The sequence below is a fragment of the Mustela nivalis genome, assembly GCF_964662115.1.
Source record: "Mustela nivalis genome assembly, chromosome: 8".
NCBI lineage: Eukaryota > Metazoa > Chordata > Mammalia > Carnivora > Mustelidae > Mustela > Mustela nivalis.
In genome coordinates this window covers 12,561,130-12,580,812 of record NC_139027.1, presented here as the reverse complement: position 1 = coordinate 12,580,812, position 19,683 = coordinate 12,561,130, and the positions used below count along the sequence as shown (strand labels likewise).

General features: G+C 46.1%; 1 protein-coding gene across 1 annotated transcript; it reads right to left on the bottom strand.

Moving 5' to 3' along the window:
- Positions 1-9,469: 9,469 nt before the first annotated feature.
- MSGN1 (mesogenin 1) lies at positions 9,470-10,051 on the bottom strand (the record flags this gene model as incomplete). The annotated part of the gene is made up of 1 exon (XM_082747170.1): positions 9,470-10,051. The coding sequence occupies one exon, from the start codon at positions 10,049-10,051 to the stop codon at positions 9,470-9,472; it is 582 nt and encodes a 193-aa protein (XP_082603296.1).
- Positions 10,052-19,683: the final 9,632 nt, after the last annotated feature.

Below are 19,683 nucleotides of genomic sequence, written 5' to 3'. Positions count from 1 at the left end.
ACCTCCTGGTCCCTCTGGCCTCCTGGGGACCTACTTTGGCACCTCCAGCCTGCTCACCTGTCCCCGTGGAGAAAGGTTGGCAGGGGGACACCAAGGTAGGATGGACTGAAAGGGCCTCTTTTGGAAGAAGCGGAGACCCCAGGGAAGTGACCAGAGCATCGATTGTATTTGGTTTCATATACTTATTTAACCCCCCCTAGGAATTTTGGATAGATCCTTCCCAAACACGAAAACTGAAAGATCAAAAGAGGGAGGCATTTGTACTTCCTTAAATCAGCTATAAACAAAGAAATCTGTCTCTCCCCCTTTCCTGGAATGTTTCAGTTTTAGTGTTAATCACAGATATTTCCTGTCTTCAGAACTGTCCTGAGCGATCGGTCGTTCCTCCCATGGGGCCGTCATGCTCTAATTTCACTTTCAGGTTCTTTGTGTGAAGGAGGGTAGTGCGGCCAAGAGGCCTTGGGGGAAGCCCTCCATCCCTCCCTCAGTCACGGGCCCCAGGCCACTTGCTTGACCTCTGTGAGCCTCGTTTTCTTGTCTGTAAAATGGAGGAAATGGCAGCTACCTCACAGCCTGATGGATGTGCTGGAAAGTGGCAGGTCTGTTAGCGGCAGGTACTCACTGAAGTGAACATCCGAGAAACAACAGAATGCTGGGAGACTGACCAGTATTTGGGAATGATGCCTCCTGCGCTGGCTTTTCCATAACTTTGCAAAGCGAGACCCACCGTTCCCTTCTCACCGCTCCCTGCCCGTCCTTCGCAGACCTTCCTGCTCCTCGAAGAATGCTCTGTCCTTGTTCCCTTCCCAAGCCTGCAGCCTCTGCTCTCACACTCTGTCACCCTCCAACCCCTCCACCCATGCTTCTAACTGCCAGAGAGTTCACCTCTCTCCCCAGAGTTCCTGCAGACTCACTGTTCACCGCCACGATCCTTTCTCCTCAGTCAGGGAATCTTACTCCTCCACCACTAGATGCGAACTCCCGAAGAGGAGTGGCTGCTGGGTGACTCAGTCAGTGAAGGTCTGCCTTCCCCTCGGGTCGTGGTCCCAGGGTCCTGGGATGGATCCCAGTGTCAGGCTCCCTGCCCAGTGAGGGGTCTGCTTCTCCCTCTCCCTCTGCCCCTCCTCCCCACTTGTGCTCTGTCTCACACTTTCTCTCTTTCAATAAATAAAATCTTTAAAAAAAATAAAAATAAACTCCCCAAGAGCAGGGATCCTGCCTCTCTCCCAGGTACCAAGTGCAGGCTAAGAAACATCCCATGAGCCCATAAAACCTTGATCAGTGCATTAATTCATCACCACTGCATACCGTTACAGAAAGAGTAAAACAAAAAAATAAAGGGATTTGCTACATCCAACCCCTTAACTTGGCATTTGGCCCTTTACAGTCTGTACTCACACACCCTCAGTCCCCATGCCCACGCGCCCTGCCTCTTGCCTTCCTGCCTTTTACCTTGGCTTTGCTGTCTTTCTTGAAATATCACTCTGCCCTACCCATATCCCACTTACCCATTCAGGTTCAAGTTCAGTGCTAGCTCAGCTCACCTATGAAGCCAGGTGCCCCATCAGCTGGAACTCCTCTCCAGCTCCATTTAATTATCTTGAGAACAGGGACTGCGTTTTGCCCTCATCAGTTGATCCTGAGGGTTGAACAGAGGGAGGGGCATGTACAGAAGGGGGGGAGAGTGGTGAGAGACAGAGGGGTTCAAGGACAAGGGTCATGTGGGTACCACTGGGGAGGGAATTTTTGCAAAGTTTAAAATAAAGGTATGGCAGGAGCTGTGAGATACAGAAAAAAACAGCTGAAGCAAGAGGATTTTAAGCATTATCACCAAAAACGGGATTATTCCTTCATGGGTTGAAAAAGAACTACAGTGTGAGGAGTAAATCAGGAAATCTTTTTTTTTTTTTAAGATTTTATTTATTTATTTGACAGAGAGAGATCACAAGTAGGCAGAGAGGCAGGCAGAGAGAGAGAGAGAGGAGGAAGCAGGCTCCCTGCTGAGCAGAGAGCCCGATGCGGGACTCGATCCCAGGACCCTGAGATCATGACCTGAGCCGAAGGCAGCGGATTAACCACTGAGCCACCCAGGCGCCCTAAATCAGGAAATCTTTAAGTATTTAGTAACTGAGCCACGTGGGGCACAGCCTGTCGTTCATCCTAGTGTTATGTTCAATACCAGGTCCTTTTATCTTTTCTTTTCTAAATTTCTATTTATTTATTTATTCATTTTAGAACAAGAGAGAGAGGGAGACAGATCAAGAGCAGTGGGAGGGAAGGGGGAAAAGGGGAGGGGGAAGGGGAGGGAGAGGGAGGAGTCCAAGCTGCGTCCCCTGTGTGGCTCCATCCCAGGACCCTGAGAACATGACCTGGGCCGAAACCCAGAGTCCCGTGTTTAACCCACTGAGCCACCCAGGTGCCCCACGGGCCTGGGACCTGGAGAAATAACCCCCAAGGCAGTCCCGGCATGAGAGGGACTTGGCTCAGGTGGAGTCGGCTTCCCAGAGCTTGAAGGATGTTCCAGCCCTCCGGGTCCAGCCCCTGCCTTCCCGTGGGTTCTCCTCTCCCCGAACCTCCAGACTGACTCTGTGCTTCAGCCAAACCAGCCCACATCTGACCCCCCAGATCCTGGGGCGCTCACAGACCTCCCTGCTTTTGCACATGGTGATGCTTGTTAGTACCCCAGGACCGAAGTTGCTTAAACGTCTGCTAATTGTAGTCAGAATAGTGATGGGAGGTTCCTGGGGACGCAAATTCTTGAATCGTGAATGAAACTCAGTTCAAGGGCTTAGGATTTCATCACCCCACCCTACCTGCAGATGTTGACTGTTTTCTGTGTGCACACTGATGAGACGTAAAAGTTCAGAGAGGTTGCTTGCAAAACCCACCAAAGAAGGAATGTCCCATAGAGCACATTTTGTTGTTCTGTCTTTAGGACGATGCCCTGCGGGGCAGGCTTCTGGGCACAACTAGATATTCTCAGGAAACAGAAGAGTTTAACCGGAAAGAACCAGACTAGGAATCTAGAAATTTGAAATCTGATGCCGAGTCTGTCATTTATTAGCAGTTGTGATATTTCATCCTGATGAGCCTTAACCTCTACATCCGTAAAATGGACGTAACCATCCCTATTCAACTTCATATGTAATGAGTTATAAATAAGAACTAAGCCGATAATGTAAGTAAAATGCTTTGTAATCAGGAAAGCAACATGAAGGCATGTTGGGAGTGCAAGGAAGGGCCTAGCGGAAGCACGACTGGATTGAATCCTGGGTCTGTTGCTGCCGAGTTGCACGATTTAAATAAGCTTTCACCTCTCCATGCCTCAGCTTCCTAATCTGTAAAATGGGATCGCTTTGGTCCTTACATTGTAGGGTTGTTTAAGTAGCTATCTCTCACCTCAGAAAGGTTCAAATAGCTATTCCTTGTAAAGTACTTAGAACAGGGCCTAGGGACACCTGAGTGACTCAGTCAGTTAAGCATCTGACTTTAGCTCAAGTCCTCATGGTGGGGTCCTGGGATTGAGCCCTGCAGTGGGAGTCTGCTTCTCCCTCTCTCTGCCCCCCACCACTCGTTCTGTCTCTCTCTATCCCTCTCTCAAATAAATACATAAAATCTTTTTAAAAATTAAAAAAAGAAAAAAACCAGTGCCTTACCATGAGTAAGGCACAATAAGTATTAGTTGTTGTTATTATTATAATTGCCATTTTTAGTTTTGTTAATTCATGTCTAAAGAAACTGAAGGAAAAGTGTGTGAACTGTAGTCCCTAAGAATGGGTATGTTTTGAAATCTAATATACGATCCCTATGGAAACATACAGATGCCCCAAAGTTGCGACGAATCCCCACACTTTTCTCACATTCCGTTTTATAAGAGAGAATGATCACACTCTGCCTCGCATAGGAGGAGACTAGAAAGGATATCACAATTGAAACTATGCCCTGATCTACGTAAATTCTAATGAGTCTGTTGGACTGTGCAACTTCGGAATGGAAGCTTTTTCAAATGAGAGCAGAAGCTCCTGAGAAAGGCTCGAATGCCAAGACTTTTCTATTGTTTGTTTGCTTCATTCCTGGCAGCTGGAGTCTAGAATCTAGAATGGCCAAAAGAAGGAGTCAAGCAGATCTGGTGGAACCCTGCGCTCGCCAGCGATTATGTGACGTTGGGCAAGGTGACTTGACTTCTCTGACTCTGTTTCTTTATTTGCAAAATGGGGTAATATAGCCCTGTGCTATTGTCAGCTATCAAGTCTGAAAGTCCATTCTGAAGGAGAAAAAGTAAGTGAAGACTTTGACCTTGAGCCTGGTACCTCAGGTGATGAATCCACAACTGTTGTTGGCTGGGAGCAGCCCCTGTGGTGTCCCTCCAGCTTCCCTGAGCCCAGGCCTGCTCTCCTCCCCACCTCACTTGATGAAGGAAAACAGAAGTCAACAGAGTTCATCTGCAGAACAACATGGTGGGGAGATTCTGCTGAGGGAAGGGAATGGCTTCCAAACCCAAGAAATAAAGAACAAGAACTTCCTCAAAAGTTCTTTGCTTTCTTCCTTCTCACAGGTTGAGGGCCTTTCTGGAACCAAAATATCAAGTCCTTCCAGGTACTCTAAGAAACGCTGTTTTGGCTTCAGATTTCACTTTGGAGGTAAACAACTCTCCAATTGTCAGATAAGGACAAGAGGAGAGAGCCAAACTCTGGCTGACGTCAAGCCAGCCTGGGTCAAGGCCCAGCCCTTTCTGCAGCCTGGAGTGTGTACAGGAAGCAAATGACTCCTTAGAGTAGACACCCATTTAGCTATGGTAACAGGACTCCGAAGGCAACGACACCCAAACTCACTTGCATACACATCTTCTTTGGCTGCTGAATTTTTTAAATATCCTAAAGTAAAGGAAATTCTGTCTCCTTGTCAATTTACATAGGATCTCCCCTACCCCTGCTCTGGTCTCTGTCCCAATTAGCCAATGTGGCAGAAACTACAAGAAGAACAAAGAAACCTCAACCCGGTGTGAATTGTGGAACACTTTATTGAACACAAATGGACAGAAGTCAGGCTTCCTCGCTGGTTCATCCTAGGGGCCCGCAAGGAAGTAAAAGGAATTTTTGAGGAAATGTTGGAGGCAGAGGCAGAACTTCAAAGGGAAATAATTTAGAAGACAAGAGGAATGACAGCTTCATCAGAAATGTGTCTGATGGTTGAAAGAAATGGGGGTACCAGAGATGGGGAAGCAGAGAAACAGTCAAGAAGCCCGGGAGCAAGTGTTTGCCGAGAAAGATCTCCACTGCCCAGCCCACAGTGCCCGGGGGTGAGCTGGAAGGAAAGGCAGCATGACTCAGAGAAAGACTCGAGCTTTGGACATAGAGCTGAGCTCTTCAGCGAACTACTCAACCATGTGCCACGAGCTAGTCATGGGGCTCTGTGCTGTTGAGCTGGCTCAATCCTTAGTTCCCTCATCCTCAAGATAAAACAATAATGCCCTGCTCCTGGCATTGTGAGGAGGAATACTGAAATAATAAATTTGAAAATCTGACCAACACACAGCTCGCACAGACCCAGATTGCGGATCCCTGTCCCAACACTAGAAATATCTTCTTCCAGTTTATGGGTTTTGCCTGGGCCAGCTGCTTCTGAATGCTCCGAAGGGGAATCGGGGTCCTGGTCCAGCTATCCTCTCCACAGGGCATTGCTGCCGAATCAAATGCTGAGTCACAGACAGCTGCCTCTCCTGGACCTGGCTGTTGCTGCAGAGCCGGCCTGAGGCGCACTGCTTCCATGCTGAGCTCCGCCATATCCGTGTGACAAGGCCTAGAGCCAGAGGCACCTCTTCCACCAAGCGGTCACCTCCTCCTCATTTTCCCGTGGACGCTGTAGGCGTCCTGAGGGCCAGCCCAACTAGTAGGTGAGTGTGTGGCTTTCCAGGTTTTTAGAGAGTGAGGACAAGCGAGTCCTCTAGCTCGTCCACAGATTCTGGTCCCTGTGGGTAACCCAAATTACCCAAATTATTCATAAACCATTCTTAATGCTTGAGCTTGAAAAAATCAAAGCCAAGAGCATTTGGATCCCACTCTTTTAAAAATGGCAAGGAAAATAGTGATTGATCTAAAACCTGATCAAAGACTAGACATCCCCTGGGTGGCTCAGTGGGTTAAAGCCTCTGCCTTCGGCTCAGGTCATGATCCCAGGGTCCTGGGATCAAGCCCCACATCGGGCTCTCTGCTCAGCGGGGAGTCTGCTTCCTCCTCTCCCTCTGCCTGCTTCTCTGCCTACTTGTGATCTCTGTCTGTCAAATAAATAAATAAAATCTTTAAAAAAAAAAAAAAGAAAAAGAAATACAGGTACATGTGCACAGACATACAGTCTCACACGAATATCTATATAAGCACAAGGCAGAGTCCGTTGAAGAAAAACTTGATGCTGTCCAACACTTTCTGGTCTCTTCAGTAAAGCACCAGGAACAAATACATGAGAAGCTGTTGGAGGTTTGTATACACAGGATGACATTTTAGCAGCTGTGCCCCACCACAGCTCATCACTCTTGATGACTATATATATATATATATATATATTCTTCAGTTGTAAGAACACTAATCAGAAATAAAGTTAGATTCCTTCTTTGCACTGTAGACAAAAATAAAATGCAGGTATATTAAAGATACATATAGGGGCTCCTGGGTGGCTCAATCAGTTGATCTTGGCGAGGGGCTTGATCTCAAGATGGTGGGTTCAAGCCCCATGTTGGGCCCCATGCTCAGCATAGAGCCTACTTTAAAAAAAAAAAAATAGTGCATAACACTTATTTTAAAAAGATACATACACAAATAACTATGAAGTATTTGAAAAAATCTGAATGTTTGGAAAGCTTCAGGACTGGAAAAAAATTAAGCAAGAGGAAGAAACACATAAGCTATGAAAAGGAGAGAGAGTTGATCGTGTGAAAATGAAAAGCTTCTTAGAACAAAGAAAATACCATAATCAAAATCATAAATATATGATACCATAAACAAAGACTATCACAAAAATGATAAATCAGGAGGAAACATTTTCAATATGTATAATATACAAGCAACTTTCCCAAATTAACAAGAAAATAAAGTAACACAATAGAAAAATAACCAAGAACATAAAAGGACAAGTTATAGCAGAGGAACCAAAATGAACAAAAGTCACATAAAGTTAAAAAAAAGAAGAAGAAGAAGAAGAAGCACCATCTCAACTAGTAGATGGGGAAATTAAAATTAACACAACAGTGAACTAACCATTTTTTATCCATTAAATATTGGTCATATCCAGTGGCAATGTGGGATAGCTGGTTCTGTTGCACAACGTTAGAGGGACCATAAATAATTGCAAACTTTTATAAGTCATCTAATAGTCTTTATTTAAATTTAAAATGTGCATGCACTCTGGGGCAGAAATCCCATTTCCAGGAAATTTTCAGGCTACTTAAAATACCTGGGGATAAAGCTAGTTGTCTACGATGTTTGTTAAAGTATTTTCCTGTAACAAAAAAATGAAATGACCTAAATATTATTCAAAAGGTGACTCATTAAACAAATTATACAACAAATTAAGTTGCAAATTGAACTTCTGATATCCACTGTGTTCTTCACATGGTGACTTAGAGCAAGCCTGTGCTTATGTTTCCTCCTCTGTAAAGTCAAGGTAATAATGGTACTTACATCACAGATTTCTCTGAGTTACATTGGAAGGACTTTTATTATGTATTGCTAAGTAAAAAAAAAAAAAAAAAAAGGAATTTGCATAATTAAAGGCATTTTTTAAATTACAAATGCCTTTATTTATTTGCTTATGCGTGTATCTACAAAGGAATAAAGTGAAGAAGTTATACATTAAATTGTAACACATCTTCTACTTTTGTTAATGTGTCATTACAAAGAAGAAAAAGCAACAATAGGAAAAGAAATGACTGGAAACCTTAACAGACTATTCATTGAAAAAAAAATGCAAATGGTTAATAACCACTGGGAGGAAAATGCAGCCTAAACAAAACAAAACAAAACAAAAAACCTCCTTAATTCAAAGTTTGGGGAACCTCCTTAATTCAAAGCCCTCTTTTCAATGCCTTGTGCCATACACATTGGCCCAGCTGAGAGTGTGCCTCCCCCACCCTGAGATAGGGCACCCTGCACAGGAACATGTGTTTGTTGTATAGATGTATGGGGGCTGATGGGGAGGCTTGTGGGAGGAGGAGAGGTTGTGGGGGGAGAGTAAAAACCTCTGGTGGGGGTTGCTAAAGACAGACCTGAATTCGAATCCCAACCCTTTCACTCATCTATAGAATTAAAATGGCCTTTTATTATTTTTTTTAAGATTTTATTTATTTATTTGACAGACAGAGAGAGACAGTGAGAGCAGGAACACAAGCAGGGGGAGTGGGAGAGGGAGAAGCCGGCTTTCCACTGAGCAGGGAGCCCGATGTGGGGTTCGATCCCAGGACCCTGGGATCATGAGCCGAGCTGAAGGCAGACACTTAACGACTGAGGCACCCAGGCGCCCCCTGTTACTGTTTTTGAACCAATCTCTTCATTTGAGAAGGGAGCAAGAGAACAAATTCCGTGAGGTTATTCTCATACTAGGTCTGGCACCGGGGTGGCCTGCCTCCAGCCCTGCTTCAGGCCCTCCCGGTGGGGCTGGGTCCCCCCCCACTTCCTCCTCCTTCCTGTCTGCTCATCCCCAAGCCCTCAGCGTGGGCAGCCTCCCTCGCCCACCACCCTCCCCCCAGCCCCCACTGCCCTGCCCCCTGCACTAAGAGAAGAGGTGCAGGCCCTTACTTCACTGTGTCTCAGTGTAGCCTGCCTGCCTGTGCCTTGCTATTTACCATGATGCTAATTCCTTCTGCATCTATGTGATTTGGGTTCCTGCAAAAGAAAAGGCATGATTTTAGTCAAACACACACAAGCGCGCACACACACAAGCACACGGGCACACAGACAAAATAAAAACAGGAAAGCTAGAGCCCTTTACTCCATACAAATCTTTCTGAATAAGAGTCCAGGGGGTGTCACGCTGGATGCTATACAAAATATGGGTTGAGTTAGCCGCAGAACGGAAGCTCCCAGACCCAAACAGTGAGAGAAGATGAACTGTAACAGTTTTACATCTGGACACAATACATTTCAAATCACGGACCCTTTAAAATACCTGGGATGGGCCGAGAAGGGCCAAGTAATGGGTCTCTTTGCTAGGGGCTCGTCTCCTGAGCAACTGTGGGAACACGAAGCAAAATACCGGCTTGTCTGGCTGTTAAGTGTTCTGGTCGCTCCAACAAGTCCGGTGGGGATTTCCTTACAATGTTGCAGACAACAAAGTCTGCAAAGTCACCGCACTTTCTATATTAAAACAAACACAAAAATAAAAACCTTCATGCTGTTGTTCCGTGAGCTAGTCCAGATCTTTAAAGCTCTCCTGTGCCCCCCTGCACAGGGGCAGGGATAAGTCGGGTCCTGGGCAGCGCTCAGGCGCTCTGGGGCCGAGGCTCCCTCCCGCCGTTGAGGAGATCTGTGAGCTCCCTGATGTACTTGATGGTGTACTTCAGCGTCTGGATCTTGGTGAGCGGCTGGCCCCGCTGGCTGTAGACGGGGGGTAGGTAATTCCGGAGGGTGTGCAGGGCGTCCGCCAAGGTCCTCATCCGAAGCTTCTCCCTCTCGCTGGCCTTCCGTCTCCGCTGCACAGACATCCTGACTTTGGCCCCCTTCTGGGCCTTGGGGCCCCCCGCGCCCTGCAGGTAGGCAGGCTGGAAGGCTAACATATTGTAGTCCACCTCCACCAGGCCACCGGTCCCACGGCCATCGCAGCCACCGCTGCCCCCACTGGTGGCACCTCCGTGCCCACAGGCCAGCTCAGCCACAGCCGGTCGGGGAGAAGATGAGTAGGACCCCAGCGATGACGCGGGAGACAGGCTCTGGGTCGGGGAGGCCTGGTTCACCTCAAAGGGCCCTGCCCTGTTGTTCCAGTCCCAGGAGGACAGGAGGCCGGGGCTGTCGGAGGGGCCCAAGCCCTCTTCGAGGCTGAGGAAGGTCTCGCGCAGGTTGTCCATGCCTGGGGGACAGCTGCAGAGAGACGGCTCCCTGGCAAGTGAGAAAGAAAGTTCCGCCGCCAGCCAGGGCACAGATCTCTTTTATGGTGGTTGGGGGAGAGGTGACAAAGTGGGAAAGACGGCCGCAGAGGGGCTTCAAAGGGGACCCCGAGGACCAAGATGGAAAATGAACTCTTCAGGTGTTACTTTCTCCTCATTGATAATTAACATCTTCCAGCTAAAATGTCTTTAAACAAAAAGGCCTCTGCGAGAAGAAAAAAGGAATTATCTTGTTGTAACTAAACCAATTAAGGCTGCCTAACTAGACTTAGCATTGTCCTTGGAACTCATTAATGAGGGAGCCAAAGAAAACAAACCTAGGGCAATTTGCAGCAAGGAGGTGGTGGCCAGGGTGCCCCAGAGGGCCCTCCTCCCCGGCAAGACCTACCCAGTTCAGAGCAGATGGGGTGTACTGGTGGAGAAGCTGCATGGTGGGGGCGGGGGGCGGGGAGGGACAGGTAGGCAAGCCTTCTGGGCTTGGATTCCCCAGCAAGTCAAACGCAGATGGTCATAGCTCTTCCTTCATAGGGCTCTCGGGAGGACAGCACCCAGCACACACAGGGTGGATGCCAGTCTCTCTCTTGCCTTCTTCAACACAATGCTCCTGAGTTTGGGTAGCGTGCACACAGGCCTCCAACATGCCCCCCCCGCTCAGAAAGACAAAGGCCAGCAGCTCCAGTAAACCCAGAGCCTTAATGAGCAGGAAATATCCTTCAAGAAGCTTAAAACCCTTGCTTTAACAGAGCGGATTGGGATTCCCCAGCGCAAACAGATGCCATGAAACAGAAAGCCTATTTCAAGCAGGGAGTTTGCAGAATACCTGGCATTTTGCCTTCTGAAGGTCTTTTAAAAATCCAGCTGCAGTGTCACACCTTGTTTTTTGAAATGTATAGAGGAAGTGTGAAAGTAACTGGGGAGCCTGTTTTCCCCACCATCGCTCCAAATGCCGCTGAATGTGTTAAGTTGGAGGGTCCTGCTAGTTTGCCTCATTTCCTACTTGCTCTGAGATAGACCCTGTGTGTTGGAAAGAAGTCTCAGGGTCCCCATTTGTCCCATGAATGTAACTTATTCTCCGTGTATCTAATTGTACAAATGAGCATGAACAACAGTTGAGAGTGATTTACATACCAGAGTAGTATTAACGTGTTCTTGAATGTGGTAAAGGCTCTTTGCCATTATGGAAAAGAAATGTCAGTGGTCTAATGAGCCCATTCACAGTATTTTTTAATTAGCTGGGCTCAGGGAAGAAAAAGTAAAGCAGGTAATTTGTAGAAGAATGCTCTTAAATTTACCACTTACCGGGGTGCCTGGGTGGCTCATTGGGTTAAGCCGCTGCCTTCAGCTCAGATCATGATCTCAGGGACCTGGGATCGAGTCCCGCATCGGGCTCTCTGCTCGGCGGGGAGCCTGCTTCCTCCTCTCTCTCTGCCTGCCTCTCTGTCTACTTGTGATCTCTGTCTGTCAAATAAATAAATAAAATCTTAAAAAAAAATAAAAAAGAAAAAAGAAGTTAAGAGATCAGCTAAGATTTTCCTGGTAGGAAGTGGCAGAGCCGGATTCCTAGTAAGACCCCTAAGCCCACTCTTTTTTTTTTTTTAATCAATTTTCTCTATTTTCATTGGCTGTAGGAGAGGCAGGTGACCTGAATGTGATTCAAAAGGGAAGGAGACTCTCCGCAGACCCAAGGTAGCTATGACAGCCACTGACATATTAAGTTTTTAGTCCTTATAGTCTAAACTACAGTTTTCTATGTAGCACTACTTCTGCTCTCAGACTCGAGTTCTTTTTTTTTTTATTCCTTTCCATAGCTTCTTTCTGTAATTGCTGATTTCTTAAACTCCTATTTTAAGAAATTCCATTTCTTAAATCAGACGGTATCTGTCAAATGCTTGGTGCATTATAGACACTTAGTAAGTGTAGGCTTTGTTCTTGTTAATATCATCCATGGTCAAGCTCCCCAGCACCATAAAGACCTACTCTGCTCTGACTCCTCCACCTCTGACCCTACCCCCCAGCAGTGCCACTCCACGAAAACCAGTTCTTAAAGCAAGGAAAGCTGCCAGGCTTCCGTGTCTCTCTATGGACACTGTCTCGTAAGAAATCAACTAGAGCCAAACGTGCATTTCTCCTGCTAGTCTCCACGAAGTACCCTATGCTCAGTCTGTAGGAAACGGAGGTGCAGGCCAGTATACCACCATCAGCATTTGAAGACTATGATTGGGCCCACAATAGCTAGGTGTTTTCCTATGTCCATTGAAAATAAGGCAGAAAATTGGACAATGCTAACCTGGACCCAGAAAAAGCTAGCTGAGAGTGTGGTGGTGTGGAAAGATGAGCCAGAGCTCACTCCTTTACAGCACATGGTGCAGCCTCTCAGGGCCCCAGTACTTTACTTTGTAAAAGGAGCATAATAATATCTTCTTTATGATGTGCTTTTCTAAAATAAGGTGTATGGACCAAAGCAACATCGAAACTCCTTTCCAGCTCTAGAAGGTGATGAAATGTGTTCCTGTGGGAAGGTGTTGATTTAAAGATCCCCCCACCAACCCAGCATAAAGGGACCTAGAGACAACCGAGTCTATCCTCTTAGCTTCACCCTAGAGATGACAATGACTTGTTCAGTGTCACACCAAAAGGCTGTGGCCGAGATGGGAATAGAAAGCAAAGTTTGTGTAACTTCCAGACCTGCCATTTTCTTCCCTAGAAACTAGTACAGATTTAAGTGATACACAACCTTTCATATCAGTCAGATTACACAGTTCCCACATTACTAAGTTACTAGGATAAATACCTTTTTAATAAAGATAAATAAATAATAATTTATAAATAAATAAATAAATGATTATTTATCTGACACACAGAGAGATCACAAGTAAGCAGAGAGTCAGGCAGAGAGAGAGAGGGTGAAGCAGGCTCCCTGCTGAGCAGAGAGCCCAATGCGGGGCTTAATCTCAGGACCCTGAGATCATGAGCTGAGCCGAAGGCAGACGCTTAACCCACTGAGCCACCCAGACGCCCCTATGATGAATATCTTAATATGCATTTAAAGGTCACTCAACAAACACCGATAAACTTCTGTGACGACAATTGTAACACACTGAAAAGAAGTCCCCAACTCTGAGGCATGTTCCCAAGACGGCTTGCGAAATGTCCTGGTCCTATTTTCCAAAGAGTAGCATGGAGAGACAGATAGCCTCTCCAATCCCAAAACCCAGGCAGGCTTCCCATTAACTCTCTCCCCATTTCGGAGGACCCGGGATTTGCCACACTGATTCGTGAGTGGCCTAGTGTCTAAATTTTCACCTAGAGTCTAATTTTGCTTCTGAGGAGATCCCAGTCATATCCCTGATAACCAGAATGACAGGGGATAGAATACAGGCTGTATGCTAGCCTGTAGTGGAAATCGCAGAGAAGATGGTAGATTCTAGAATCGGTCAGGAAACTAGGCAGAGTCACTTGGGAAAAATGGACAAATACTGCTCAAAGAATCAACAGGAAACAGAGGGCGGCAGGCTGTTTCTATGCCTGAACATATAACCACCTGTGGTCCCAGGCCACTACCTGTCCACAAGGCACCTCTGTGCAAATTAGAAGAATGTATACCTTGGGCTTCCTTTGGCCCCCATGACCTCTTGGGCCAGAGTCTTTATGCAGGCCTCTACCGCCACGAATGGGGTCTTGGGGGACCTTCCGTGATGTGTCTCCTCTGCAATGTTAGCAATTTTCGTTCTTTAGCAACTGTCCAGACATGGTTGGACAAAGAGAAAGTGGCAGTCGTGGCAAGAGCGTGCTCACTGGGGTCAGATTAATCTTACATTGGCTACTGAGTAATTGTGACCTTGGACCTATTAATGAATCTCTCTTAGACTCAGCTTTGTCTGCACAATGGAAATGCTAATACTTGCCTCATAGAGAACACACTTTAACCAGGTCTGTACCTTGTAAGCTACTAACGTATGGTGAGTATAGCAATTAACATCGCCTTAAAGATGAAACCACGTTCAGTGACTTCTTGATTCCTTGAGTTAAGAGAAGTTAGAGCCACAGTACACATGGTGACACATATATCTCTCCCATATTTTTAGCTTCAGGGCACCTCTGCTTAGAAACCAAAATTCCCTCCTTCAAATGAAACCTACCTACCTTCCTTTCTTTCTTTCTTCCTTTTCTCTTTTTTTAACAAAACCAATTTAGATCAAGTTCTTTACCAAAGACCAGTAGCTGTCCAGGGCCAGTGGTGGGAGCTATCAGCGCCCAGCACAGTCAGTAAAGGGAGGCACTGACTATAGATTTTGGGAGAATAGTGATAAAGCTGATGGGGAGTTGGTCTGAGTTTATTATCACTGTGGAGTGCCGACTCAAAACAATGACACATTATTAATAAAGTGAGCAGTCCTCACTAGAGTGGATGGCTCCCACCACCGACCTATCCTCAGTAACCACTGCCCAAGGGAACTTTCAGCTTCACTCACCGGTTTAGAGCTCTGAGCCAGGGCACCCCAATCCTAGTCCTAGTTCTGACCCTGCTTTACTATGAAACATTAAACAAGTCATTCAACCTTTATGCTGCTTGGTTTCCTCACGGGAAAGTTAGGGTCAGCCTGTATACTGTGTACTCAGAAGCTAAAAACTGAAGCTTGCCTTTGGGAAGTAGAAAGGCCTATAGGACTATGCTGAGATGTTTTCAAGATCAACAAAAGTGACTGCTGTCACCAATGAAATCATCCTCTCCAAACCCAGCAATTTTGCCTCGATACATAATACCAAGTAAATCAGCATGGAAGCTGACTCTTTCAAAGCGCTCTCCCCAGACCTTTGAGAAGCATCAAAATGGAAGGTCTATTATCCCTGTGACCTCCTGGATATCTGATCACGTGAAACAGTTCGCACGGGCCATTCGCTCAAAGCAGAGGGAGGGCTCAGTAGGTTTCAACCTCTCATGATGCTGCAGAAAATCCTTCAATAGATCAGTGAACTACAAAACCTAGTCCTGGAGTGATGCCTGTGTGGCTCAGTTGGTTAAGTGTCCGACTCTGGATTTCAGCTCAGCTCATGATCTCAGGGTTGTGAGATGGAGCCCTGTGTGGCTAATCCTGGAGTCTAATTAAAATGAGATCTATTATGCTGAATCCCCACTAAGAATTAAACCTGTCTCTTTTAATTAATTCATCTTAATTTCCATACAACTCTGTGCAATAGAGGTTATAATCCACACTTTAAAGAAGAGGGGACCTGTGTTCAGAAAGGGACCCAGCCGACATAGCAAGAGGACAAAAAGGCAGGATAGGCGCTGTCTAAGTCTGCATGAATGCCATATCCAGCCTCCTTCCACAGTATATTCTGCACCCCAGAAGCCGTGTCCCCCATGCAATATAATCACTGAGAACATCTGCAAGATGCAGAGCTTGGTTCAAATCTCACCTCCCCCAAGAAGCCTTCTCTGCCAGCCTCAGCCCTCAGAATTTCTCCCTTCTCTTATGAACGGTACATAGCTTTGACCTCATTCCTTTGACACTAATATATACTGCCTGATGTTCTGGTTCTTTCTCCACATTAGTCTGACTTGCTTTCCCAATTATGTTACAAGTTCCTTGAAGGTATGGATGATTATTTTGCTGGGTCTTAGTGTGGTGTGCAGAGCTAAGAAGGCGATCGTCAATTCGCCTGTCGGTTTTTATTTGGTACACATCGAGTGCCAAGCACCGTGTCAGGCGCTGAGAACAGAAAGTTAAATTAAGAAGCTTTTTGTCTTCACGTTTTTTGGAGTATTGAGGACGGAGATAGAGAAGTGAAACTCCCAGCGAAACAATGTCTATGGGTGTGATAAATGGAGCCAGAGGGCGCATGAGTGGCTGTTAAGGGACAGCCCTGCGAGTCCTCTGTAATGTGTCTCCACGATATTGGCACGTTAGTGCTTTGGTGTCCAATCACTGGTGGATGGATAGAAAGTGATATGAGTGTCAAGAGGAGAGCCACTAGAAGGAGACTACACCTGAGGCAAATCTTAGAATATTTACACAGTGATGAGGGGCACAGAAAAGAGTCTGGAGGACTTTCTGGAAGACATGACCTCTACAACCTTGCTTGCTAAGTAATCCTCCTGTGGGGTCTAAAGAGGATGCTCCTTTAAAACCAGAGCTGTTTTTACAAGGTGAGAGGTTAGGGAGCTCCTTCTAGCTATTGCTCGAAGATTCGAGATAGCATTTGCAGGAAACCAGGCCTGGAAGGGGTCCAGGAGAGGTTGAGGTTGGAGAGAAAAGCCCTGTCCAGAAAGATGAAGCCCTTGGACTTTACATAGTAGGTGACAAGGAGCTTCTGGTCATCACAATTAGGGGGAGGCAGAGGCGGATTGGGCCAGCACAGTCCTGGAGCCCCAGGCCAGCTTCTTGTGGAGAATAAGCCTAGAAACCAAGGCTGCTCCAGATTTTATTCAATGTACTCAATTTAGAGTAACTCCTACCAGACCTCACAGCAACCCTACAAAGTAGGGGATAGTAGCATCCCTGATCCAAATTGAGTAACAGAGGGGTTCAGTCACTTCCCCAAGACCCCACACATAATGATTGATAGCACAGGATTTGAACCTACATAGTCTGCCTGGAGTCCCAGCTTTTAACCAATGGCTAAAATAACTGACAATATTGGAGGCATCAGCATTATGGTCCCTGTAGTGCCCTTAAAGCCAGAACTTAGGCTTGAGCTACAGCTCAGTAAATATGGGAAAATTGGTGCCGTTCAATCACATAACCAATGTATACAGAGCCCCTGAGACTGGCCCAGTGTATTAGGCACTGCAGGGGCTGAAAAGATGTAGTAGGTTTAGGCTGTCTGTCTTTGTTCCTAAATCAAGCACCCCCAGAGAGGCACCTCCCTTTCTTTGCTACACCCAGGGATGAAAACAATAATAAATGCATTTATTATAATACTAAAAGCTTTGTATGACTCATTTCATTTAAATCTTACAAAAATCCTGTAAAGGAAGTACTATTTTTGTTCCAATTTACGTAAGAAAAAACTGGGGCTTTGAGAAGTTGAAAAGTTGCACAAACCCACGAGATGAAAATGTGGAGGAGACATGGCCTAGACCCAGGAGGTCTGAGGCCAGAGCCCCAGGCTCTAGGGAGTGGTTTTACACCATGAGGGAGGACATGGGGAAGGGAGGGTTTCGAAAGGGGCCCTTGTCACATGCGCTGAGGATTGCAGCCGTTTTACAACTTTGGGTTCACAGTTCTAGAATAGAAGACATCTGGGTCGTCCCCCTGCCACTTTCTAGTACTTTCCCTGGCCTTAGGCCATGCGATTATCTTTCTCAAACAACAAGCAACGTTGCTATTTCAGCATATTTTCCTAGAATTGAACATTCAGAGAGAATGTCTTATGATTTTGCAGTATTAATGACCATAACAGCAGTGAGGACACCTTCCTTTCTTGCCGACTCACAGCACTGAGGCCACAGAGGAGAGCCTCACCGCTCCAGTGAGCTAGGCATCGTCCTCAGCTTATGAGAGAGGAGGCCAAACTCACATGCGAAGGACCTGGCCCAGGGTCAACAGACGCCACTCCTCTCGGCAAGGCCACACCTGCTCCAGCCAACTCTGTGGCCCACATGGGGCCTGCTTCCCGCCTCAAGGTCTACTCAGCATGGGACCCTCAGAGGCCATCGTTCTAAGAGCTTCCCTTAGCCTTTGGGATTCCTGCCTGCTCAGGGCTCCACACACAACCCCGAACTCTATATCTCCCTCAGTCCCTTGGTCCAGCCACCAAGGCTCTCACCCAGAGCCTCACCCAAAGCCTCACTGGCCAGGCCGGCCTCTGGCCTTCCTAGTAGGCAAGGGATGGAGCCCGTGTTCAAAAACCCCTCAGGACTCACTTCACACAATCTCCGCACCCAACGGACACATGACAACAACAACAAAAAAAAAACCCAGATAATTCTTGAGGGACAAGGGGATATGGTGTGTGTGTGTGTCTGTCTGTCTGTCTGTCTGTCCCTATGCATCTCTCTGTGTGTGTTTGTTTGTGTGTCTGTGTATCTGTGTGTGATAAAAGAAAACACCTAAGTGCTACGTGATATCTTCCTATGTCCTCCAGCTAGTAAAGAGAAATAAAAGTAGCAATTTCCTACGCAGTTAGGAAGAGAGCGCCTGTGTTGTCAGGCCTGTGAGAGTTTTAGCAAAGTCAGGCTGAGGTACTTGGGAGGGTTACTTTCATGTCTGCCGTTATGTTCCCTACCAACCAGGGAAGCAATAAACATTTTGGGCTTTCCTGATTTGAGTTTGAGGCTCATTGTAAAGCCAGAAACTAATATTTTGGTCTTAATCCTTTTAAAAATAAATTGAAAAGCATCATGCAATGAACAAATAGATGATTTTCACTGGCTGCATATTTGACCAGGACAAAAGAGCAGGTAAAAAAAAAAAAAAATAGGAATAAATAATTTGGCTTATCTCATGGGAGAGCTAAGAGACAGAAAATAGACATGCTGAACTACAGCAATCCTTGAGAACAGAAAGACAAACCCCTTGTGTATTTCTTAAGCCATTCGTGAGGAGGATTCTCTGACCCCAAATTAGGTTTATCGCCACCCCGTTGCTAAGCCATATTGTGAGGAAAGACAGCATCCTCCCGCCCAAGTATTTGTAAGGCTTTCTTTCTCCCTCAGCACTTGGACAACCTGAGCTCAAGATTCTAATTCATCAACCCACTCCATAGCCAAGAGCTGTGGGAATTTTCTTTGCAAAATGAATGTAGGTAGAAACCAAGCCGGTGTGGCCTTCCCTCAGAATTCCTTCTTGAGCACCCATGTCCCTGCAGGGTCTCTATCTCTTTCTCTTTTGCAAATGTAACTAAATACGTTCATTTGGGGGAAAAAGAAAATCCAGCCACCCCGTCTGCACTAAATGGACATTTAGGTGGAAGTCAGGAGGGTTGGGGAGAGGGGGTTGCAACATGTGGGTGAAGAATCATCTGAAGAGGAGGAAAGGGCAGTAAACAGAGGAAGTGAAGCTAATTCTCCCTTGAGAGCTGTGGGCAGAAATAAGCGCAGGGGAACATAAGCACTTCCTCTTGGTTCAAAAATCTCATGTCAATATTTAGCCCCGAAGAGCTTGGGTTTTCCTCACAGACCAGGGAGGGGAAACAGCTTCAAGTGATTCTCCATTGTTTCTTCAGCAACTGGCTAGCAAGATTCAAAAAAAAAAAAAAAAAAAGGAAAGAAAGAAAGAAAAAAAAAATCTCCTGTGTTACATTTACACCTACTCCCCTTTTAAGTTGGATTCTTTATTACCAGTGGTATTTGGGGTGGCGTTTTAATACCCATGTCAAAAAAGTTGAAAGCAATTTGCACTGAGGTTGTTCTCTAAGGATTTGTCTCTGTTCTTACCAGCCTGAAGAGCAAAAACGTGTGAAATTACTTCCTTAGGCCTCTCCAATGCCAGAAATTAAGAGGCTAGAACTTCTGGTATTAAAGTGAATACTAAAAATGTTTTTAGGAGGATATCTGCATAATGACCCTGCTTATTTTCAAGAACATTGGTCTTTCCTTGGGGCCATTTTTAATTCAGATTTCCTTGTTTGCAAGTTGATTGGCACCT